The sequence below is a fragment of the Pistacia vera genome, unplaced genomic scaffold, assembly GCF_008641045.1.
Source record: "Pistacia vera cultivar Batoury unplaced genomic scaffold, PisVer_v2 Contig521, whole genome shotgun sequence".
Lineage (NCBI taxonomy): Eukaryota > Viridiplantae > Streptophyta > Magnoliopsida > Sapindales > Anacardiaceae > Pistacia > Pistacia vera.
In genome coordinates, this window is record NW_022196359.1 from 59193 (window position 1) to 86056 (window position 26864).

At 35.7% G+C, this 26864-nt stretch overlaps 1 protein-coding gene across 1 annotated transcript in view; it reads right to left on the reverse strand.

Annotated features, from left to right (window-relative positions):
- Window positions 1-308: 308 nt before the first annotated feature.
- LOC116106728 overlaps window positions 309-26864 on the reverse strand; it is a 33419-nt gene continuing 6863 nt past the window's right edge. The window contains 11 exon segments of the mRNA XM_031393058.1: window positions 309-412; window positions 1159-1639; window positions 2211-2258; window positions 2478-2782; window positions 2785-2902; window positions 2995-3734; window positions 3737-3826; window positions 3829-3956; window positions 4002-4185; window positions 4188-4296; window positions 4378-5556. Coding sequence (XP_031248918.1) covers window positions 309-412; window positions 1159-1639; window positions 2211-2258; window positions 2478-2782; window positions 2785-2902; window positions 2995-3734; window positions 3737-3826; window positions 3829-3956; window positions 4002-4185; window positions 4188-4296; window positions 4378-5556 — 3486 coding nt within the window.

Genomic DNA, 26864 nt, shown 5'->3' on the forward strand with positions numbered 1-26864 from the left:
TTAAGCAATGGTTTTACGGTCTGTTGATTTTAATAAGCTTTGATGTTACACAGATTTGAGTAGCTAAAGCTAACCTATACCTAGGGATGTTTAAAACCAGTTAACCAGTACGAACAGGATGGTTTTTAAACTGAATTGGAAATTCGGTTAAACGAAATTTTTGAATCGAAATCGAATCAGTTCAGGGGTTAAACTGGTTTTGAACCAAACCGATAATCCAGTTAACTAGTTTTGAACTGGTTTTACATCAAGTTTGTAATCGGGCATATCCAACAACTTTAAAACTTAACAAACATACTCCTAAGAAATTACACCGCAATCCCTACAAGTTTGAGATCCAACAAACACACCCCTATGACAGAGAAACCTAGTCGCCACAATTTGTCATACTCCACCACGAGTGGCCGTGCCACTGTAAGACACCATAAACCACCATGTACAAACACTGATGTAGACCTTCTAGGCGAATCACCCTAGGAACCCACGAACTCAATGGAATAGGAACTAGTTAGTTTGTTAGGAACGTGTTAAGGATGATTGAATTAGAACCCTAAGGAAACTAAGTCCTTAAAACCCTAATTTTGAGACGCCACAAAAGTTGATCACTCCCTTTGATAAGTCGAGATTCAAACATTCATTCAAGAACACAAGAAGGCAAGCAAATAGCTTTCTGAAAAAAAACTTCAACTGATAAAAATATGTCCCTAAGAAATAACATGGCTACCCCTTTTTATAATCAGCAAACCCTAAAAAAACCCTAGCTAATTGAAAAAAATAGGTTGGGCTTAAGTACAAGCGAATTGGGCCTAAATAAACCTTAAATAAATAAAAGACTAAAGAATCTAATGATAATTTAAAAATGAAAAAAAAAGCCCAAGATTAAAAAAACAAAAAATTAAGTCCTAAATTAATCCTCGCATCTAACTTGATCCTCCGAATCTACCCCTTGCGTAAAAAGATAATAGATCATCCTTGGTGAAGCTTTGAAATCTTCGAATTTAGTCTTAGAGTCTTCTATTACAACCTCTTTGTATTACACTTCCATGATCAAGCCTTGCAAAGCCTCTTTCATCCTCTTTGTCTTTGCCCTAGTCATTGGACCGCCAATTCCTTGCAAAGGATCTTGGGAATATTTGGGAACATCAACTTGGTCAGCACCTCGATCTCCATTATTCCCCTCCTCTTCGAAAGGATTCGTCCTCGAATCACCTACATCAAACAAAGATAAATCAGCAACATTAAAAGTTGCACTAACATTACCATAGTCGCTAGGCAAATCTAGCTTGTAGGCATTATCATTGATCCGCTCCAAGACTTGAAAAGGTCCATCTCCTCTAGGTTGCAATTTTGATTTCTTTTGTGTGGGAAACCTCTCCTTACGCATGTGCACCCAAACCTAATCTCCGGGTTGGAGGACAACCTTCAAACGCCCCTTATTGGCTTGCTTAGCATATTGCTCATTCTTCCTTTCAATGTTGGCCCGAACTTTGGCATGTAAATCCTTCATAAAATCTACCTTTTTCTTACCATCAAGATTAGCATGCTCATTAGTAGGCAAAGGTAAAATATCCACAGGTGTTAAAGGATTAAAGCCATAAACAATTTCAAAAGGAGAAAATGAAGAAGTAGAATGAACAGTCTTATTATATGCAAACTCAATATGTGGCAAACATTTTCCCACTGCCTTAAGTTCTTTTGAACGATAGCATGCAACAAAGTAGTAAGTGTCCTATTAACTACTTCCGTTTGACCATCCGTTTGAGGATGTGCAACAGTAGAGAATAACAGTTTGGTTCCTAATTTATTCCATAAAGTGCGCCCAAAATGACTCAGGAACTTAACATCTCTATCACTAACAATTGTCTTAGGCAACCCATGCAAACGAACCACTTCTTTAAAGAACAAATCAACAGTATGTCTTGCGTCATTGGTTTTAGAACATGCAATAAAATAAGCCATTTTACTAAACCTATCAACAACAACAAATACGATATCCTTACTACTTTGAGTCCTTAGTAATCCTAAAACAAAACCATAGATATATCAATCCAAGGCTGATTAGGTGCAGGTAAAGGGGTATACAAGCCATGCAGTCTAACTTTAGATTTTGCTTGCCTACATGTAATGCACTTATCACAAACAAATTGCACATCATGCTTCATATTAGGCCAATAAAAATGCTCATGTAGTATATCTAAAGTCTTTAGAACACCAAAGTGACCCATCAAACCTCCCCCATGACTTTCCCTAACAAGCAACTCACGAACAAAACAAATAGGCACACATAATTTATCTTTCTTGAATAGAAATCCTTCATGCCTATAAAAATCACCAAACGCACACTTATCACATGCATTTCATACTTGGCTGAAATCAGAATCATTTGCATAAAAATCCTTAAGCAATTCAAAACCAAGTAATTTAGTTTGCAATGAATTAAGTAATACGTACCTCCTAGACAATACATCAACCACAACATTTTCCTTCCCATGCGTGTATTTGATTACATAAGAAAACGTTTCTATGAACTCCAACCACTTAGCATGTCTTTTATTAAGTTTACCTTGGTTCTTCAAGAACTTCAAGCTTTCATGATTGGAATAAATGATGAATTCCCTCGGCCACAAGTAATGCTGCCATGTTTGAAGAGTTCTCACTAAAGCATAAAGCTCCTTGTCGTAAGTAGGATAATTCAACACTGCCCCACTTAGCTTTTCACTAAAATAAGCAATTGGTTTGGAATCCTGCATCAAAACAGCTCCTATTCCAATCCCGGGTACGCACATTCTATCTCGAAAGCTTTATCAAAGTTAGGCAAACACAACAAAGGTGCATTAGTTAGCTTATCTTTCAAAGTTTTGAAAGCTCGGTCATGCACATCATCCCACTTAAAAACAACATTCTTTTTAACAAGTTCATTCAAAGGTGGAGCAATAGAACTAAAATCTTTAACAAACCTTCAATATAAACTTGCTAAACCATGGAATTTCTCACCTCATTCGCATTCTTAGGTGTAGGCCAGTCCTTTATTGCCCTTACCTTTTCTTCATCAACACTAATACCCTGCAAACTAACAACAAATCCAAGAAACACAACAGATTCCATGCAAAACGTGCACTTCTTAAGATTAGCATACAATTGGTGCTCTCTCAACACCCTAAACACAGCATGCAAGTGTTTCACATGTTCATCCAAATTTTTGCTATAAACTAAAATATCATCAAAGTAAACTACCACAAGTTTTCCCATAAAAGTACGCAAGACATGGTTCATTAACCTCATGAATGTACTAGGTGCATTAGTTAAACCGAAAGGCATTACTAACCACTCATACAATCCATATTTAGTTTTAAATGCAGTTTTCCATTCATCTCCCTCTTTCATGCGAATCTGATAATAGCCATTCTTTAAATCAATTTTAGAAAACAATTGAGAGCCATGCAATTCATCAAGCATATCATCTAATCTGGGGATAGGATGTCTATACTTTACCGTTATCTTGTTAATAGCTCGGCAATCCACACACATGCGCCATGTTCCATCTTTCTTTGGGACTAAGAGGACAGGAACCGAACATGGGTTGAGACTTTCCCTTACAAATCCCTTTTGCAACAGCTTATCCACTTGCCTTTGTATCTGCTTCGTTTCCTCGGGATTAGCTCTATAAGCAAGTCGATTTGGTATGACGGAACCAGGTATGAAGTCTATTTAATACTTAATTCCTCTTAAAGGGGAATCTCTTCAGGAAATAGGTCCTCAAATTCCTGCAATAAAAATATGATAACACTAGGCAAAGATGATTTAAGGTCGTTAGTAGAAAAATAAGTACTTGTTGCCTCGCCATCATTACACTCTTAACCTCATGTTTTTTAGCAAGTACACTCATTCTTTTATGTTTCTCTCCTTCTTGCTCACTTTTCTCTCCATTTTTCCTCTTGACCTCACTTGCTCTCTTTCTATTTTCCTCTTGCTCACACTTTTGTTTCTCTCTCATTTTGCACTCTCTTGCTATCCTAATATGGTTCTCATAAGCTTGCAAAGGTTTTAGAGGGGCTAGTATAACTTTTCGGTTGTTCATTACAAAAGAATAACGATTTTTGTACCCATCATGAGACACCCTCCTATCAAACTGCCACGGTCAGCCAAGTAATATATGACCAGCATACATTGGTGCCATATCACAAGAACCTCATCCTCATACTTGCCAATGGAAAAAGGAACTTGAACTTGCTTGTTTATCTTCACTTCTCCACAGTCATTCAACCATTGTAGCTTGTACGGTTTAGGATGCTTCTCCTACTTCAAATTCAACTTTTCTACCAATAAAGTACTAGCAACATTAGTACAACTCCCACTATCAATAATCAACGTACATACCTTATCCTTCACGTGGCATCTTGTGTGAAAAATATGCTCATGTTGCTCCTCATCTCCTTCATCCTTAGGCTGTATACTTAGGGCTCTCCTTGTAACAAGTAAATCACCATGCACAGGTTCTTCCACTTCAACATCGGAACAATCCTCCAATGGTGGCATCTCATCGTCACTTGAGCTAGCACTTTTGACTTTCCCATTTGCCCATACAACCATAACCTTTTTGTTTAGGCATTCGGAAGCAATATGTCTGAACCTTTGGCACCTAAAACACTTAATATCATATGACTTAGTAAGAGTTTTAGTTTTGGGTTTACCGTTAGGAATAGCAACTGAATTCTTTGACTTTGCTTCTTTTTTTGTTCTAAAGGCAACTTTGTTGTCTTTCCAATTTGATCTCCACGAACAGATACAGGACGAACTAAGTCTGAACCTCTTGGACTTGATTTGCTTCTCCACTTTAACGGCTTTGTGCAGTAGCTCCTCCATCTCTACGTAATGTTGCAACTCAACCACGTCAGCAATCTCCTTGTTCAATTCGGCAATGAATCTAGCCATTATTGCTTCTCTGTCTTCTTCTCTGTTTGCTCTAATCATGGAAATTTCCATCTCCTTATAATAATCCTCTACATTCATGGAACCTTGAACCAGTCCTTGCAACTTCCTATACAAATCTCTATAGTAATGGCTAGGTATAAATCTCTTGCACATCACCAACTTCATCTCTTCCCATGACCTAATAGGCCTCTCACCATTCCTGCTCCTATTGATCACCAATTGATCCCACCATATACCTTCATAATCTGTAAACTCCACGGCTGCTAGCTTTACTTTCTTCTCCTTGGAGTAATTATGAATATCAAATACGTGCTCAACCTTTCTTTCCCACTCCAAGTATAGCTCAGGATCATTCTTTCCTTGAAAAGTCAGAATTGCCATCTTTATACTGCCTATATTGTTATCTCCTTTGGAGTCAATCTTCTTGGCCTGTTTATAACGTGTTCTCTCCACTTCGGAATCAGCTTCGTCGAATTCATGTCTTCTATGTGATTTAGAAGCGGAAGAGGACTCCAAATCATTCAATCTCGCATTCAGCAATTTAAATTGGTCATTAACAGCCTTGATGAAGAATTTCATGTCGACCTCTTCTAGTTCTCCTCCTTCCTTACTCATGGTTTCAACCTGTAAAATAAAATAAAATAAAAGGTGTTGTTCCTCACACACTCCTTCACGTGTTTGTACTCAAATCATATTGTTATCACTCGTGTTTCACACTATTTTGGCTTTTTCTTGATGATGATCTCTCTTGCCTTTTACCACTCAAAGCCAAGCCAACCCCTTTTATGTTTTTAACAGAATCAAAGAATTCACAAATCTCAAGAAGCAACCGGTTAGATGGTGACAATCTAAAAAATCAGAACTTTAAAACTTAGTTGAGGCAAACGGTGAACAGAAAAAGGACCCAAGATGACTCCAAAGAACCAAGGAAAAATAAGAAAACTCTAAAAGGAAGCAAAAGACATGTGAAAGAAATCACTAGAATTGACACCAATTGATTAAGAAGGCAAAAGACAACAAAGAACCTTGTATATAGTTGAAACAATCACTAGAACAAAAAATAAAGGGAAACTTGAACAAAATAAAAAGGAAACTAGAACATAATAAAGGAAACTAATTCAACAAGAATAAGAAACTCAAGCAAGAAAACAAGAATTGGAATTAGCAAAGAGAACAAGAATGAGAAATTTTACAACTTGAAATTGCTACTTTGTTCTTCTTCTTCTTCTTTTTTTTTTTTTTTGATGTGACCTCTAGGCGAATCACCCTAGGAACCCACGAACTCATAATAGGAACTTTAGTTGGTTAGGAACGTTGTTAAGGATGATTGAATTAGAACCCAGGAAACTAAGTCCTTAAAACCCTAATTTTGAGACGCCACAAAAGTTGATCACTCCCTTTGATAGTCGAGATTCAAACATTCATTCAAGAACACAAGAAGGCAAGCAAATAGCTTTCTGAAAAAAACTTCAACTGATAAAAATATGTCCCTAAGAAATAACATGGCTACCCCTTTTATAATCAGCAAACCCTAAAAACCCTAGCTAATTGAAAAATGGTTGGCTTAAGTACAAGCGAATTGGGCCTAAATACCTAAATAAATAAAAGACTAAAGAATCTATGTATTTAAATGAAAAAAAAAGCCCAGATTAAAAAACAAAAAATTAAGTCTAATTAATCCTCGCATCTAACTTGATCCTCCGAATCTACCCCTTGCGTAAAAAGATAATAGATCATCCTGGTGAAGCTTTGAAATCTTCGAATTTAGTCTTAGAGTCTTCTATTACAACCTCTTTGTATTACACTTCCATGATCAAGCCTTGCAAAGCCTCTTCATCCTCTTTGTCTTGCCCTAGTCATTGGCCGCCAATTCTTGCAAAGGATCTTGGGAATATTTGGGAACATCAACTGGTCGCACCTCATCTCCATTATTCCCCCTCCTCTAAAGGATTCGTCCTCGAATCACCTACATCAACAAAGATAAATCAGCAACATTAAAAGTTGCACTAACATTACCATAGTCGCTAGGCAAATCTAGCTTGTAGGCATTATCATTGATCCGCTCCAAGACTTGAAAAGGTCCATCTCCTCTAGGTTGCAATTTTGATTTCTTTGTGTGGGAAACCTCTCCTTACGCATGTGCACCCAAACCTAATCTCCGGTGGAGGACAACCTTCAAACGCCCCTTATTGGCTTGCTTAGCATATTGCTCATCTTCCTTTCAATGTTGGCCCGAACTTTGGCATGTAAATCCTTCATAAAATCTACCTTTTCTACCATCAGATTAGCATGCTCATTGTAGGCAAAGGTAAAATATCCACAGTGTTAAGGATTAAAGCCTAACAATTTCAAAAGGAGAAAATGAAGAAGTAGAATGAACAGTCTTATTATATGCAAACTCAATATGTGGCAAACATTTTCCCACTGCCTTAGTTCTTTTGAACGATAGCATGCAACAAATTAGTAAGTGTCCTATTAACTACTTCCGTTTGACCATCCGTTTGAGGATGTGCAACAGTAGAGAATAACAGTTTGGTTCCTAATTTATTCCATAAAGTGCGCCCAAAATGACTCAGGAACTTAACATCTCTATCACTAACAATTGTCTTAGGCAACCCATGCAAACGAACCACTTCTTTAGAACAAATAACAACAGTATGTCTTGCGTCATTGGTTTTAGAACATGCAATAAATAAGCCATTTTACTAAACCTATCAACAACAACAAATACGATATCCTTACTACTTTGAGTCCTTAGATCCTAAAACAAAACCATAGATATATCAATCCAAGGCTGATTAGGTGCAGGTAAAGGGGTATCAGCCATGCAGCTAACTTTAGATTTGCTTGCCTACATGTAATGCACTTATCACAAACAAATTGCACATCATGCTTCATATTAGGCCATAAAAATGCTCATGTAGTATATCTAAAGTCTTTAAACACCAAGTGACCCATCAAACCTCCCCATGACTTTCCCTAACAAGCAACTCACGAACAAAACAAATAGCACACATAATTTATCTTTCTTGAATAGAAATCCTTCATGCCTATAAAAATCCACAACGCACACTTCACTGCATTCATACTTGCTGAATCAGAATCATTGCATAAAAATCCTTAAGCAATTCAAAACCAAGTAATTAGTTTGCAATGAATTAAGTAATACGTACCTCCTAGACAATCATCAACCACAACTTTTCCTTCCCATGCGCTGTATTTGATTACATAAGACGTTTCTATGAACTCCAACCACTTAGCATGTCTTTTATTAAGTTACCTTGGTTCTTCAAGAACTTCAAGCTTTCATGTGGAATAAATGATGAATTCCCTCGGCCACAAGTAATGCTGCCATGTTTGAAAGTTCTCACTAAAGCATAAAGCTCCTTGTCGTAAGTAGGATAATTCAACACTGCCCCACTTAGCTTTCACTAAAATAAGCAATTGGTTTGGATCCTGCATCAAAACGCTCCTATTCCAATCCCGTACGCACATTCTATCTCCGAAAGCTTATCAAAGTTAGGCAAACACAACAAAGGTGCATTAGTTAGCTTATCTCAAAGTTTTGAAAGCTCGTCATGCACATCATCCCACTTAAAAACAACATTCTTTTTAACGTTCATTCAAGGTGGAGCAATAGAACTAAAATCTTTACAACACCTTCAATATAAACTTGCTAAACCATGGAATTTCTCACCTCATTCGCATTCTTAGTGTAGGCCAGTCCTTATTGCCCTTACCTTTTCTTCATCAACACTATACCTGCACAACTAACAACAAATCCAAGAACACAACAGATTCCATGCAAAACGTGCACTTCTTAGATTAGCATACAATTGGTGCTCTCTCAACACCCAAACACAGCATGCAAGTGTTTCACATGTTCATCCAAATTTTTGCTATAAACTAAAATATCTCAAAGTAAACTACCACAAGTTTTCCCATAAAGTACGCAAGACATGGTTCATTAACCTCATGATGTACTAGGTGCATTAGTTAAACCGAAAGGCATTACTAACCACTCATACAATCCATATTTAGTTTTAAATGCAGTTTCTCCATTTCTCCCTCTTTCATGCGAATCTATAATAGCCATTTTTAAATCAATTTTAGAAAACAATTGAGACATGCATTCATCAAGCATACATCTATCTGGGGATAGGATGTCTATACTTTACCGTTATCTTGTTAATAGCTCGGCAATCCACACACATGCGCCTGTTTCCATCTTTCTTTGGGACTAAGAGGACAGGAACCGAACATGGGTTGAGACTTTCCCTTACAAATCCCTTTTGCAACAGCTTATCCACTTGCCTTTGTATCTGCTTCGTTCCTCGGGATTAGCTCTATAAGCAAGTCGATTTGGTATGACGGAACCAGGTATGAAGTCTATTTAATACTTAATTCCGCTTTTGAAACCTGAGATAATTGTTAGGATGGTGCACTTGTTAGGTTGTCAAATTCCATCCCCTCTTCACATAAATAATAATGTAATAGGGACATGTTTTAATTATATTATTAGATAGTTTTGGTTATATTTGTCGAATGGCGAATCAATAATGGTTTGGTTGTAGTGGATACCATTTTAAGCAATGGTTTTATGGTCTGTTGATTTTAATATGCTTTGATGTTACATAGATTTGAGTAGCTAAAGCTAACCTATACCTAGGGCTGTTTAAAACCGGTTAACCAGTTCGAACTGGCTGGTTTTTGAACTGAATTGGAAATTCGGTTTAGTGAAATTTTTGAATCGGAATCGAATCGGTTCAGGGGTTAAATTGGTTTTGAACCGAACCGATAATCCGGTTAACTAGTTTTGAATCGGTTTTACATCAAGTTTGCAATCGGGCATAGCCAACAACTTTAAAACTTAACAAACACACTCCTAAGAAATTACACCGCAATCCCTACAAGTTTGAGATCCAACAAACACACCCCTATGACAGAGAAACCTAGTCGCCACAATTTGTCATACTCCACCACGGGTGGCCATGCCACCGTAAGACACCACAAACCACCATGTACAAACACCAATCAAACCCACAACACAAACCAATCGGTGGCGCGTCTTGGGAGTAGAAGGAATGGCAAAGACTGCGAGATAGTGGGTTGGATTGCATGAACAAGCGCATTATGGGGTTGCTTAGTGATGTTTGGGGTAAGCAAATGTGATGGAGTGGCGAGGGAAGCAAGGATTGGAGCAGAAGATCGCACGTATAGGCATCGTGCTCCTAGACTGTCGTGATGGCAGTTGCGTGAAGAAACCAGTCACGCGAAGGGAGATCGAGAGTTAAGGATGACGGAGAGTCAATCACCACTTGAGGATCTACTTTAGACTTTAGATAAATCAAAACTTTAGAACTGCAGATTTTAGGTTTAGGAATTTTTAACAGAATCGATTTTTAAAACCGGTTCGGGTAAACTAGTTTTCAACTGGGGATGAACCAATAATCGAGTCGGAAAACCGATTCAGCCAAATTTGTGAACCAAAATCGAGTTGGTTTTAAAAAAAAGGCTAGTTTTCCGATTCGTTTTTCTTGTTTGGTTCAGTTTTTGATTTTTCTGTTTAACATTCCTACCTATACCTATGATATCTGCTAGTAATTCATATTTTATTTCTGCAACATATTTAACTCATTAGTTGATATTTAAGCACACCTCATTTATCATATATATTTTGGCTTTCCATCTTTGTAAAGAATTCAATTTCCCTTTTCATGTTTGAAAATATGCAATTTTTAACTAATATTTGTAAACTGTAAACTATTGGATGATATGTGCAGAACTTATGACTTTGAAGTAAGCTAGAGAGTGATAGCGAAATCCTATTTTGTGCTGTTTTTTTAGGTTTTAGAACCATAAAACGTAGTAGTTATAAAGTATGTACATTAATTAACTTGTTAGTGTTAGAGTAGGTGCCCTAGAGCCAATCAATTACTGTAAAATTGACTCTGTAATAAATGTTTATTTATCAATAGAAGACATGTTTTTCTATATTGTGTATGTACTGATATATGTCCTTAGGATGGTAGAACCGTGATGAGGGTATCAAGTGTTTCAAATCTTGATAGTGAGAACCCTATGATCACATATGGTGGCCATTCTAGAAATGTACTTAGCCCTAATATTATTCTAACCAAGGACACATAAAATACGATAAGGCTATCATAGTGTTGAACGACCCTCTCAAAAGGCAGTGACTAATCTCACTTGTCAAGGTTGTTTGCCAACAACCTGGTGCAACGCATGAGTGCTTGCTAGAGGCAAGTTCACTGGATAGATCCACCAGAGGATTCCATATGGATGGTAACCCCAGTGTCTATGGAATAAATCCTCTAACGGATGGTGGTGCATGTGATCTTTAGACTTGAGATCATAGGAGCGCCTTGTGCACCAATTGGTGTAGTTTGACACTAGCCCAACGTAGTTCTATTCAGAGCTATCAATACGGTAGTGATTGGCTACATTGAGAAGTGTATCGAGACTATGGTGGATCGACAAAGGATTCATCACTCTTGGGTATGGGAGAAGTTATCTCACTAGGTAATTTAGTAAATGGCAATGACACTAGATCTGTGGCCATAGCGGGATTGAGTTGATACTCAATCCAATTTAATATTCCTGTCATTGGTCCAGTAACTAAATACAAACATGTCGAGGATATCTGAGGTTAACACTATTTCTGTACCTTAGTCTCGATGAGATAACAATTGATGAAAGGATTTGATTGCACAGTAACCATATCATTGACAAACTACGATTTCGCTAAATCCGAATCTATCGGGTGGCTAGGATGCCTTATTAGGGGCTAGTCTTGGTCTGTGTGTAGTGAGACGATTAATTGGTGTTAATCATGATACTATACACTGTCGATATGATGAGGAGCCTACGGGTCAAACACTTAGAAGATAATTTAAGAATCAATTTGTGAGAAGGGTATTTTCATCTTTTAGGACAAACGGGTATTTTGGTAATCTCACAGTGCAATTAAATTTGATGAGGTTGTTGTTTGTATTTAATTTTAATATTAAAATTAAATTAGTGAGATTATATTTAAATATATCTATGTATATATTTAAATGAATTATTATTATTAATTGAATGTTAATATATTATTATATATTAATTGATTTTAATTATAATAATAATTAATGAATTAAAATACCATAAAAGGTGTGTTTGGTTGCAAGGGTGAATTAGGGTTGGAGCCCATGGCTATTCCTAATTGGAATAGGGTTTTAATTGTTGCACTATACAAGTGCAACTTAAAATTAAAACATAATAGAATTATTCATTCAATTAAAACCCTAGCCACCCTATCTCTCTCTCTCTCTCTTAGAAAACTTTTCTTGCTCTTCTTTTTTTATTCTTAAAGCCCTTGATTGTTCTAGCAAAATAATCAAGGGTTCTTCGGATTATCTTCGTGTGGACTTTCGTGAATGCGATCCTACTTTGGATCAGTAGGCAAAAAATCACGTGAACATTAGATGGTGAACAGTACTTGTGAACAGTATCGTGAATAGTGTTCTTGTCCAAAATCAAAGATATTCGAAAGCGCCTCCAAACATACATAAGTTTTCTAATCCTTGAATAGATTTACTTTTTAAAGATTTTTGTTTATAAACATGTAAACGGTATAATCTATACTTGGATCTAGGCAAAGAAAGGTAATTGATTTACCGATTGAATTTTTGTTTTCCGCTGCGTATGGTAGATCAATTACTTATAATGGTATCAGAGCCTCAGGTATTAGATTATATTGTGTAATTGATGTTTGATAACATGTATATTTGTTTGATAACATGTTGTTGCATGATTTGAAATTAAATCTGGAAAATTCTGTATGTTGAATGTCTTAATTAAACAAATGATTAAATAATGTGTTGATTGAATGTGTATTGGTTGGTTGGTATCCTAGTCGAATGTTTAAGCATTCGATTTGATTTGGATCCATGTCATTATGTGAAAAATTGCAAAAGACGTTACTGTGCTTGATTCACTGTTTTGTGGCGTTAGCCGCAGCGAAATAAAACTTTTCCACGGCATAAAACCCTCTGGAACGATGTGTTTTCTAGAAGTTCACGGTCGTCGTGGCAAAATAAAACTTTGCCGTAGCGACCATGTTTGCATGAACTTCGTCGGGGCAAAGAATTTCTTCGCCGCGGCAAGAAACCAACTGTTCCGTTTTTGCTTTCCCTTTTTTGTACAAGGGCTAAATTGTAGTTTTTGAACCTTTAAAGCCAATATTGATTTTGCATGTTTAAGGTGGTAACTTGATAATTCAACCCACCCAATTCAAAAATTGATTGTTTTTTAATGTATACAATGTTCTTGTTTGATAATTGCATGGTGCCGGTACATGAGCCTTAGACCTATTATTTATTGTTTATTGGGTTTGTTTGTAATTTTTATAAACAAATAGGACCTGCATGTCCTGCTTTTCTCTCTCTTAAATCTCTATGTATTTCTTCTCCTCATCTCACTCCCCTTTTATGTAACGCGAGGTTTCTATTTTATTGATGTCAATTAGAATAAGTTTTTTATTATAAAATTATTTGTAATGAACGTGAAGAAGAAACAAAGGAGCCATGAAGAGGAATAACTTGAAGATCCAAGATTTATTTTTAAACCCTCGGTTGACCCACCGATTCCTTTAGGCTCGAAGAAATCGGTTTTAGTGGGCCATGTACCGGCACATTTTATTTTGTTTAGAATGCATGCTAAGGTTGAATATTCAATAGCATGCCAAACAATGACATCCTAACAAAGATAATAATCTGGTGAGACATTAAATAAAAACCCTCAAATAAGATATATTAAGTCACATATGCCTTCTATCACCATGATTTTAATCAAACTACTGTTCGTCGGAACCTTGTTCGCCACAGCGAAGGGTACACTTCTACAGTGGGAGGTTAAAATTCATTGGAGTTTTCCTTAATGATGATGGGTTGACTTAAAATGATAGTTTTGCTTGTTTGCCATAGTGAAGGTTGATAAACACGCCATTGGCATAGTAGAGAAGTACACATGTTGAGTGTACGTGGCGACATGTAGTGTCCACTCTACTAATACTGAGAATCACACTTGAGGACAATGGCTAGGCTATTGGATTGTGTGATTGGCTTGTTGGCTTACTTCACATTTGAAGTTAATAGTGGGAGCTATCAACTGGTGTGGATTAAGTTTGTTGGCCTACCTAATCAACCCATTTTGGCTTGTTCACCATAGCGAAGGTTTGAAATGGGCCAGATGGGATCTTAGTCCACTAGGAAAGCCAATGGGCTTTCTCGAGTTAATAGTGAGGGCTATTGGCTTGAGGAAAATAGTGGGAGTGTTTTTAATAAAAGACCATATTAATAAATAATAAACATTATTTGACTTTACTTTTCTGAATTGTAAATTCACTTAAAATGAGCATTATGAACCTGCGACCAATAATCAAGAAAGAAAATAGGTTGGATGGATCCAATTTCTCGGATTGGTATCGTAATCTTCGGATTATACTTAAGTCCGAAAAGAAATTGTATATCCTTGATAAGCCATACATGGCTGAGCCTGATCCTAATGCCACTCAGGAAGTAAAGGATACTTATCAAAAGTTCCTTGATGATGCTGATGGTGTTGCGTTTAATGCTTGATGTTAGCATCAATGACACTAGTGCTACAAAAGCAGCATGAGAATATGGGTGCTGCTATCATTATTTTACACCTCAAGGAGCTTTACGGAGGGAATGCTTGACATGAGAGGTATAAGGTGTCAAAAGCACTGTTTGGAAGATGCCTGATCGAGGGAGCCCAGGTTGGCCCTCATGTTCTCAAAATGATCGAGCACATGGAGAGGCTTGAGACTTTGGGGTTTGAGTTGGATGCAGAATTACAAGTGGATTTAATTCTGCAATCCTTGCCTGACTCTTATGCACCGTTCATAATGAACTTCAATATGAATGCTATGGTGAAAATCCTATCGGACCTTTTGAACATACTAAGGACTGTAAAGCAGGACTTGAAGAAGTCCAAGCCTATTTTACTGGTAGCTACCAGTAAAGGAAAGGGTAAGGGCAAGGGAAAGACCAAGGCCAATCCCAAGCCCAAGCCTAAAGGACAGGATGCTCTCAAGCTTGCGGGTGGCGTTGGGAAAGGTGGGAAGGTAGTTTGCTTCTATTGCGGTAGGCTTGGCCACTGGAGAAAGCACTATAAGGCTTTCCTCGCAAACAAGAAGAAGACAGATGCTTCGACTTCAGGTATGTTTATGATTGAGATTAACTTGTCTCCTTCAACATCTTGGGTCATTGACACAGGATGTGGTACTCACTTTTGTATTGATGTGCGGGGACTAAGGCAGATAGATTACTCGCCAAAAGAGAAGTGGACCTACGAGTTGGAAATGGAGCACATGTGGCTGCATCAGCTGTAGGGACTTATTGTTTGTCTTTGCCTTCAGGCTTATTATTAGAACTCAAAACCTTTATTTTGTACGTACGATTTCTAGAAACATTATTTCAGTATCCGCTTTGGATAATATAGGATATCGTTTTGAGATTTCTAATGGATTGTTGTCTTTTAGTTTGAATGGTATTCTATTTGGAATTGCAATGTTATATAACATATTATATGTTCTTGATTTGAACAATAAGGATATTCTCAAAGTTGAAACTAAGAAAGCTAAACATAGTGAACAAAACCATACATACCTTTGGCATTGTAGATTGGGTCATGTTAATCAGACCCACTTTGCAAAACTTAAAGGGATGGAGTTTTGGACCCTTTTGACTTCTAGTCATTTCAGGTATGCAAGTCATGCCTTTTAGGCAAGATGACCAAGTCACCTTTCACAGGACAAAGTGAAAGAGCTACTGAACTGTTAGGCATCATCCATAATGATGTATGTGTCCACTAACAGTTGAAGCCAGAGGTGGATATTCCTACTTCATCACATTTACTAATGATTTTAGTAGATATGGTTATGTCTATCTCATGAGACATAAATCTGAAGTCTTTGATAAGTTCAAAGAATTCAGGAATGAAGTACAAAATAAGTTAGGCAAAAGTGTTAAAGCTCTTTGGTCGGATCGAGGAGGTGAATACTTACGCTCAGCGTTTTCTGAATATTCATCCCTTTTCCAAGTCATCAAACTTGCATCAAATATGCTTATATTACACATGCATGTATCATATGTGTCACATGCACATATACAATTTATGCATGGAACAACCTCAAACACTAACTTTAATCAACATGCAAACATTTGCATTCATAATACAATCCAACCCAAATGCATTTATACTCCATTATATCACATATAACTTCTCAAAAATGCATTTAAAGACATTATGTATCCAAATAATGTTTGGCCGAATTCATCCCTTTTCAAAGTCATCAAACTTGTATCAAATATGCTTATATTACACATGCATGTATCATATGAATGTGATATATTCATATTTAGTCAAAAATGCATCAAGATGCATAAAAAACAACATGCATGTTACATATGACTTTAAGAACAAGAAATTTTGTATTCAAAATATCAAAATTTCATACAAGCATGAATGTCATATATCCATCATCAAATGTATTCCAAATACACAAGCTCAACATGCACTCAAAACCGAGAGATAGCCATGTCCAAACCAAGCCATTTTTCACCAAAAATGCTACATGCATACATGAATTTAAACATGCTCTGATACCATTGTTGGGATTCATGCATTTTGGACATGGAAATGGAGAGAAAATGATGATCAAGATGATGGACATAAGGTAGAAAACAAACAATTAAAACATTAACTTATTAATGTAAGAAAAGGATAGAAAATTACCAACTCCTTTGCCTATTAAAAGCTTGATGTTGAAACTTGGAGTCTAGATTCTTCAAAAGAGAATGAAGAAACTCAAAATGAAATCCACCTAAGCCAAAGATGAGAGAGAGCCGAGAGAGTGCTTTTTGTTTTCAATTGTTGCAAAAATGCATTAAAATGGTATAATACTTAATTTATATACCATGGGCACAAAGTGTAATTTTAAATTGTTTTGGGAAGGCCTCAAACAATTTAAAATTAACTTGAGAATAAACATTTATGTCAAGTCCTTGGTTTTATGGTTAATTCATAATTAGATCAAATTTTAATTCCATTAAATATTCTAACCCTTTAGAATAAAACCAATGCACTTTTGCCCCCATCATTGAATCCAATTCAATAATAATATTTAATAAATCCTTATTACCTTTGGTTAGTGCTAGCTATCCATGGATAATCATTTCTCACCAATACATTAATTTGGATGCAACCATTTACATTTGAACATCATTAATTTGATTAATAATATGTATTACTCTCTCTCCTTGAGCTTGGTTTTATGTGTGACCATTTTGGTTCACTGTGATCTAGCCGTGGGCCCAATATCTAATTTTGATATGTTTCGTTATAACTCTTTATAATCGAAACTCCCACTGATTATGGTAGACGTCTAGCAATGTTCCATAACCCCTAAACCACAATGAAGTGTAAACTCCAATGAACCTATTCTGATCGTACGTACTGTGTAGTCAAATCCCTCTGTTGTCTAATCCCAATTAAGAATGGTTCATGGTATGTCAAAATTTTTAACTTAATCTTTAATCGAATTGTCAATCAATACAATGGAACTTGTCAACATGAAACTACTTTTCATCTGACATTCATTATACTCTGGCCAGAGATTTCCCTTTTCCAATGTTCATTGACATTCATCTGGGAACTCGAGATTGGACTATTTTGAGTTAACGGATCCCATCTTGACCATCACTTGTCCTCGTACATGAATAACATATGACCAAACCGGCTTATTACACAAGACATGACTAGTCTCATGCTTATACACCATATGAACCATATGCATCCTATGTTGAATCAAACCGTGATGTCTTAGGTCTAAGGATCAATGGTACGCTAGCACGATCCTACGATGCATCATTGACTACATCCATGTGATTCATCGTAATCGGTCGTATTCGATAAACAGTTCACTAACCGTTTATCCATGCTAATGCCTTAGTGACATACCTCTTATAATCACCCACACTAATACCATCACATGATTTTCAGTGGAGGCATTCACCATGCCCACTATGCAATGTTATTGCCCAATTAACATTACTTGCGTAGGGAATTCTTTGATGTTTGATCTTTTGAAGATCCGTGTCATCCAGACATTTCACATGCAATATTAAATATAATATAATATAATATAATATAATATAATATAATATAAATGAAGCAGAAAATCAACATGTGAAATAAGAACACTTTCTTTTATTCATAATACATTTACAAGATATAATGTCCTGAAACTGACAACACGATTGGTTCCTAGGACATACACTAACAGTTACTCCACAACTTGTGGATCAAAGTGAACCACCTCAAGTAGCACAGGAGCTACGTAGATATAGGGGAGTACGCCATGAGCCTGAGAGATACGGTTATCTCGTGACTTAACATGGTGATGTACTTGTCTACCAAGACGATGAACCCAAAACCTACGAAGACGCTATATCGGATCCTGATTCCATTAAATGGCTTAAAGCCATGAAATTTGAGATAGACTCCATGTACCAGTACCAAGTATGGTCTCTGGTGGAACCACCTAAAGGGATAAAACCCATAGGGTGTAAATGGGTCTTCAAGAAGAAGACTGACATGGATGGCAAGGTGCACACTTATAAAGCATGACTGGTTGCCAAAGGTGTCAAATAAATTCATGGTATTGACTATGAGGAAACCTTTTCACCGGTTTCCATGATTAAATCCATATGGATTATGCTTGCGATTGCTGCATATCATGATTATGAGATTTGGCAAATGGATGTCAAAATAACTTTCCTGAACGGAAACCTTGAAGAGGATGTGTATATAACACAAAACGATGGTTTCGTTCTTGATGGGCAGGCTGAGAAAGTATGCAAGTTACAGAGATCCATTTATGGACTCAAGTAGCTTTAAGGAGCTGGAACATTCATTTTGATGAAGCCTTAAAAGAATTCGGTTTTATCAAGAACGAAGATGAGCCTTGTGTTTACAAGAAAGTGAGTGGGAGCGCAGTGGCATTCCTAGTGTTATATTTCGATGACATATTTCTGATTGGGAATGATATACCGAACTTGCAGTCGGTAAAGACTTAGTTATCCAAGAGCTTCTCCATGAAAGACTTAGGAGAAGTAGCATATGTCCTCGGAATAAAGATCTACCAGATATATTGCGTAGGTTGCTTGGCCTAAGTCAGAGTACATATATTGACAAGGTACTGAAGAGATTCAATATGGAAGAATCCAAGAAGGGATTTCTTTCGATGTCACATAGTGTCTATCTCTCTAAGGGTATGTGTCCTAAAACACATGATGAGAGAGATAGAATGAAAAAGATCCCATATGCGTCAACAATTGGATCCATCATGTATGTTATGTTATGTTATGTACTTGGATTGATGTCTCATGTGCGTTAAACACTTGTAGTAGATATCAATCGGATCCAGGTGAGCGTCACTGGATAGCTGTCAAGAACATCCTTAAGTACCTGAAGAGGACTAAGGACATGTTCTTGATTTATGGAGGGGAAGATGAGCTCACTGTAAGAGGATATAGTGATGCTAGTTTCCAAACGGATAAAGATGATTATCGATCGCAATCAGGGTTTGTATTTTTTCTGAATAGGGGTGCAGTGAGCTGGAAAAGCTCCAAGCAAAGCACTGTAGCGGACTCTACAATAGAGGCTGAGTATATTGCATTATCCAATGTGGCCAAGGATACAGTCTGGATTAAGAAGTTCGTCACCGAACTTGGTGTGGTTTCCATGATTGTTGATCTGATAGATGTCTATTGTGACAATAATAGAGCAATTGCTCAAGCAAAGGAACCACAATCTCACCAGAAGTCCAGACACATACTTAGACGTTTTCATCTCATTAGAGAAATGGTTGAGAGGAAAGATGTACAGATTAGTAAAGTGCATACTGATGACAATCTCGCTGATCCACTAACGAAGCCTCCTTGTAACAGAAGCATGAAAAACACTAAAGGTCATTAGGTATTAAATACATGAATGATTGGCTATAGTGCAAGTGGGAGATTGTTAGAGTAGGTGCCCTAGAGCTAATCAATTATTGTAAAATTGACTCTATAATAAATGTTTATTTATCAATAAAAGGCATATTCTTCTATATCGTATATGTAGTGATATATGTCCTTAGGATGGTAGAACCGTGACGAGAGTATCATGTGTTTCAAATCTTGATAGTGAGAACCCTATGATCACATATGGTGGCCATTCTAGAAATGTCTGTAGCCCTAGTATTATTCTGACCAAGGACACATATAATACGGTAAGGCTATTATAGTGTTGAACGACCCTGTCGAAAGGTAGTGACTGATCTCACTTGTCAAGGTTGTTTGCTAACAACCTGGTGCAACGCATGGGTGCTTGCTAGAGGCAAGTTCACTTGATAGACCCATCAGAGGATTCCATATGGATGGTAACCCCAATGTCTATGGAATAAATCCTCTAATGGATGGTTGCGCATGTGATCCTTAGACTTGAGATCACCGGAGCGCTTTGTCCACCAATTGTTGTAGTTTGACACTAGCTCAATGTAGTTCTATTCAGAGCTATCAATACGGTAGTGATTGGTGACATTAAGAAGTGTATCGAGAATATGGTGGATCGACAAATGATTCATCACTCTTCGGTATGGGAGAAGTTATCTCATTGGGTAATTCAGTAAATGGCAATGACATTAGATATGTGGCCACAGTGGGATTGAGTTGATGATCAATCCAATTTAATATTCTTGTCATTGGTCTAGTAACTGAATACAAACATATCGAGAATATCTGAGGTTGACACTATTTCTGTACCTTAGTCTCGATGAGATAACAGTTGATGAAAGAATTTGATTGCATGGTAACCATACTGTTGACAAGCTACGATTTCGCTAAATTCGAATCTATCAGGTGGCCAGGATGCCTTGCTAAGGGCCAATCTTGGTCTATGTATAGTGACACGATTAATTGGTGTTAATCGTGATACTACACACTGCCGATATGATGATGAGCCTACGGGTCACACACTTAGAAGATAATTTAAGAATCAATTTGTGAGAAGGGTATTTTTGTCTTTTAGGACAAAAGGGTATTTTGGTAATCTCATAGTACAATTAAATTTGCTGAGGTTGTTGCCTGTATTTAATTTTAATATTAAAATTAAATTATGAGATTATATTTAAATATATCTATGTATATATTTAAATGAATGTTCATATATTATTATATATTAATTGATTTTAATTATAATAATAATTAATTAATTAAAATACTATAAAGGGTGTGTTTGGTTGCAAGGGTGAACTAGGGTTGGAGCCCATGGCTATTCCTAATTGGAATAGAGTTTTAATTGTTGCACTATGTAAGTGCAACTTAAAATTAAAACATTAAGGAATTATTTATTCAATTAAAACCCTAGCCACCCTATGTCTCTCTCTCTCTCAAGAAGAAAACTTCTCTTGTTATTCTTTCTTGATTCTTGAAGCCCTTAATTGTTCTAGCAAAATAATCAAGGGTTCTACGGATTATCTTCGTGTGGACTTTCGTGAGTGCGATCCTACTTTGGATCGATTAGCGAAAAATCACGTGAACAGGAGACAGTGAACAGTAACTATGACACAATAGATGGTGAACAGTAATCGTGAATATTAACCATGAATAGTGCCCCGATGAATAGTATTCCTGTCTGAAATCAGAGATATTCAAAGGAGCCTCCAAACGTACGTAAGTAATCTAATCCTTGAATGGATTTACTTTATACAGATTTTTGTTTATAAACATGTAAACGGTATAATTTATACTCGGATCTAGGCAAAGAAAGGTGATTGATTTACCGATTGAATTTTTGTTTTCCGCGTATGGTAGATCAATTACTTACAATTAGACGAGTAGCAGAATCGACTCTTATCGTCTTTCTTGAAATTGTTGTTGAATTGCTTCATTCTTTTTCTTACATTTTGATATCTTATTGAAGAGTTCTGAAGTTTACAACGTTGCTGTCATTTATATACTGAGTAGCTCCATTTCTTTACCTTTGTTTGGTGGGAAGGAAAATGATTTTTTCCCCCTCTTTCATTGATTCAATTTTTATCATTAAAATTATAACTATATTCAACTTAAGAATCCTTACCTTTTGATTTCAACTTGCATGCATTTACTGAATTACTGAGATGATAATATCATAAAGTTATATTTTTAACTTTAAATCTTAATTCCTAGATCAGAAATTTACTTCTTGTATATATAAAAATATTTTAACTCAACCACTAGCCTTGTGGTCGGAAGACAAGACTTTAGTCATCTGATGGGTTATTCAGAGGTCGTGTCTTGGGTTTGTAGGGTGTTCAATAGACTTCATGGACCAGTTGAAGTGTGCACAAATTGACTCGGACACCCCAGTTAACAAAAAAATAAAAAAAAAAATTAACTCATAGATCTCAATCCCTTAAAAATTTATAGCTTGAAAAACATTGAATCTTAATTTATCTGATCCCTAATAAATGACTTTAGCATAGAAGTTTGCACAAACATATTTTACAAGTTTTTACATTTTTAGTTTACAAGTTTCAACGTTGTAATTTTACAAGTTTTATGTTGATGTATTGACAAACAAGAACCCTAATATTTAAAAGTTTAAATATAGTCCGATTATCCCAAATTGCACGTTGACCATTTCTGTACTTTTGACAATGGCTAATACAAGCTTGTGTGAGGAAATCCCATACCTTTTTCTCTTGGAAATTTAACGATCAAGATTAATACCTATTTAAACAAGAAATAACAATTATTTTGAGAAATTTTGAAGTTGAATTTATATGGCTTGAGTCTTTTTGTAAGTTTGATGAAATATTTCAGCAACCTTAGCTGCATTACTTCAAACTTTTAGGTTAAAAATGCCAGAATACTCGAATCATTGCATTATTTTTTGAATGGTTAAGTTAGAAATCCTTAAAACAGAACATTTACTTTATATGTTGTTAATTGAAAATCATTTTAACATAGATTTACATTGTATCAGTTCATCACAACTCATTAAATTTTTTTTTTAATATGTCCATATTATAAGTTGCTATTCAAAATTTTATAATTAATAACTGTTATTATAATTTATTATTGGTAAATGTTGGGCCAAAAAATGGCCTGGGCCTTAGCAGGCTCAAATACGAAACACCTTTTACGTGACCCAAAGCCGAGGCACAATCCTGGTTGGATCCACAATAAGATATGCATAATGGGCCAACCCATTTCACCAATTAGGTTATTTGCAGATTGGGCCTGACCACTAAGGCCTTAATCCGATTAGGCCTCGTCATCAATTTATATGGGCTTAGGCCCATCGATCCAAATCATTCTCAGAATCCAAAGTTTATTCCAACTCTAAAGCCATCTACTTCCTATTTTGGTACAATCTTGATCTTCTTAGAAGATCCATGAATATCCTAATTCCTGTAAGATCCTGGATCTTACATTGAATGAGATTCTAACTCCTTCAAAGGTAGGAAATCAAGGATTTTCCTATTCACTAAATCTCTATTACCATGGACTCATAGTCCTACTAGGATTCGAAGATCCTACTACTACTATATAAATAGAGGCCTATTTTCTCATAAGGCATTCAACATTACACCTTCAAACCCCTTTGTTCTCACTCTCAAGAGCTATACATTGCCGCCATAGTTCTAGTCTTTGACTAAACTATTGGTAACTCTCTCTTTCCCTTACCCTCACTAAATTAGCCTTTTTCAGTCTTTACTGACTTGATCGTCAAAGTGCCTATGGCAAACACCACCCTAGGTGTGTCTCGTTTGCTTCACGTTTGTTTCTTTGTGTGTGCAGATGCAACAGATTGCTAGTGGCCTCAATCTCACGGGATTAGACCCCCCTTTCCGTAACCGTAGATTTTACCGTCTACACTAAACTAAAAATTGTGGCATTATTTTTCAGATACAATGTAAAAAAATTTGACTTGTTTGATTTGTGATTTAAAAATAATTTTCAAAAAATAAAATACGATTCAAATTTTTTAGTTGTATATTAATACTTTTATATTTGAAAACGTGTTTAATATAATATTAAAAAAAAATGTTTTCTAATTTCACACTAGCTTTTAGGATTGTATTAGAAAACTGTTTCTGAAAATAATTTTGACTCATTTCTACCAAACACATTTTCATAAGATTTGTTGTATTACTTATTTTTATAAACTAATACAATGTTTATATTCTATGTGAAACAGACATTGACCCAACAATATTCTTTGTCAATGGTAGAAGGAATTGCTTATAAAGGGATTGCTTATGCTCTTGAATTAGAATCTTTGTACCGTTCTCCAGGACAGAAGAATCAATTCAATAATAGAGTAATGCCACTGTGCATATGATGAAGATTGTTGATTTTAGAGACTCAAAGATCTATTATTGAACACGACATCTCTTATAATTCAGTGCTAAAATCCAAAAGAGACTGCATGATGGTGTTATTCTTTACCCTTTTGAAGCACATTTCCAATATGCTATGTTGTGCTGTGGTGGACAAATTGATGACTTCTTGAAAAATACATAAAGCCAATTAACTTTTATATGGAATTTTAGTGGAATATTAGGCCGGGTTTATAAAATTACTTGTAGAAGAAGCAATAGTTGTTACTTTAAACCAAAAAAGTTGAAACATTTTGTCCCTAAAAGATGGAGGCAAAATAATAATGTAACTCCAAATGGGATCATAAAACCCTATTACAATACTTTCTTTTATCACAAATAACTAATTAATATTAATTAAGGTTAATTAGTCTCTTATGCCAAAATTCTATTTTAATCAAGAAATTTTAATATAAGGTAAGTGGGAATTGTTAAGCCTTTATAAGAGAATGGATATTTTCCATAACTTTCTTTGAGTTTTGACCATATAATTGGACCCACAAATTATTCCACAAAGTTTCAATAATGGAGTCTATCTTTATCTTAGACAAACCATCTTTTTGCAAGTAAAATCAAGTTTCATTAATTTTGACTATGATTTTATGGAATACTCCTAACTTTAAGTTGTCACTAATTTAAGAGAAAAATAATACCATGTATAAAACTTTCTATCCAAGTTTACTTATAAATTACAAACTACTAATCTAGCATGATTTGATTAAAAATTTGAAGTTGAAATAGTAAAAATAAATAAGATAAATATTAGTTAAAAGTTGGCAATAGGGTGAGTTATCATGTAGTGGGATTTAATTGAGATCTCCTAAGTATCGTGAAACAAAGTTTCCACCCATGGTTTCAAAAACTAACACCATCACCCCCAAAGACAGCCTCCGTTGGTTAAATTTGTATTAATATATAAATACCCATAAGTAAAAATTTTAATCACAAAAAAACTATAATAACTCCAACAACATGCGAACCACTGACACCGTTTTCCTTTACAAAGAAAGCAAAAGTCCTCATTTTTACACGATGTAATAAAATAAAATGAAAAAAAAAAAAAAAGAAGAAGAATAAGAAAGAAGAAGGAAAGAACTTAACCAAAGGAAATGAAAATCATTTAGTTTGTCTGTGATTGCTTCTTAAATATTTTCTTTCCCCTTCATTTTTGATCTAAGTTTCAACGGAAAAAGATGTCTTTGTTTACCTCCGGCTAGGTCATGTTGGGTGTGAGCAAAAGTCTTTAACGATTGAGAATGCAGGTTGAAAGACGAAAAGTCTCTTTCAACCTTTCTAATATGTGAAAAACTTCTGGAACTCTGTGCTACACTAGGAAGAGAGGTTTCCAAGGAAACTTTGCTAAACTTAATTTCCAACAACTAAGATTTTTTGCATTCTCAATTGCGAATTGATTAAATTTACCAATAAACCATTGATCCGTTAAATTTGTCTTACTAAAACTAACTTTGGGGTGTTGGCCTTAGTTTTTGAAACCTATGGGTGAGCGTAGTCTTTTCGCGAGACTTATTCTATATCACCAGAAATACCAATTTTCCTTTTAAACTTCTATCATTTTTTCTAGCAGCTATATTTCACACCGACCTTAATCTTATATATGTTTGTTACTAGTTCAATTTGTTAACAAACAAAAAGGGAAACCATGTGGAATAACCACATTTGGAGGGTGTTAAGGAAAAATAACCAAAGTTTAAACCTCCTTCCATGTTAACCATGAACCTCCAACAATGACACGCCTTCGATTGATTCTGCTAAGTGAGAAAAGCAGTGAATTGAAACAAAAGAGTTTGTTAAAGAGAAAGGAGGGCGACGAAGCTTGTGGAAAAGAAAGGTCTGTCATTAGTGAAAGATGGAGTTACATTTAGAGTTCTCAAGAGATACTTATTACTAACTCTTTCCAACTGCTCTAGATTTAATGAATGCTGAAACTACTAAAAAAATGAAGCTTATCATTTATTTTATTGAAATTTTCTTTGTCATTTTAGTTTCCTAGGAAGTCTAATGCATTGTGTTTAGTTTTAAGTGAAATATATTGATTAGTTGTGATATTACTAAGCTTGAAGGGTTGTTCCAAGACAACTATATAAGTCCTTTGGGGCTGTTTGGATCGGAGGTAAATAAGATAATCGGGGTAATCTTCGTTTATTTTGTAAGATTATTGTGTTTGGTTTGCAAGTAATAAAATATTACGGTAGTCTTTTATTGCAAATAGTGTTTACTATTGGTAATGTGGGGGATAATCTTATTACCTTGTTAAGAGGTGTTATTAAAACATTACCGGGCTAATATGATTTTTCTACTCATTTTGCCCTTAACTAAAAACCATTTCGGACACAACTGCCTTCAAATATCTATCAAATAACAATTGCCCGGTCACTCTAACTTTGAGAAATTAGCTAAAACACCCCAGCAACAAAAA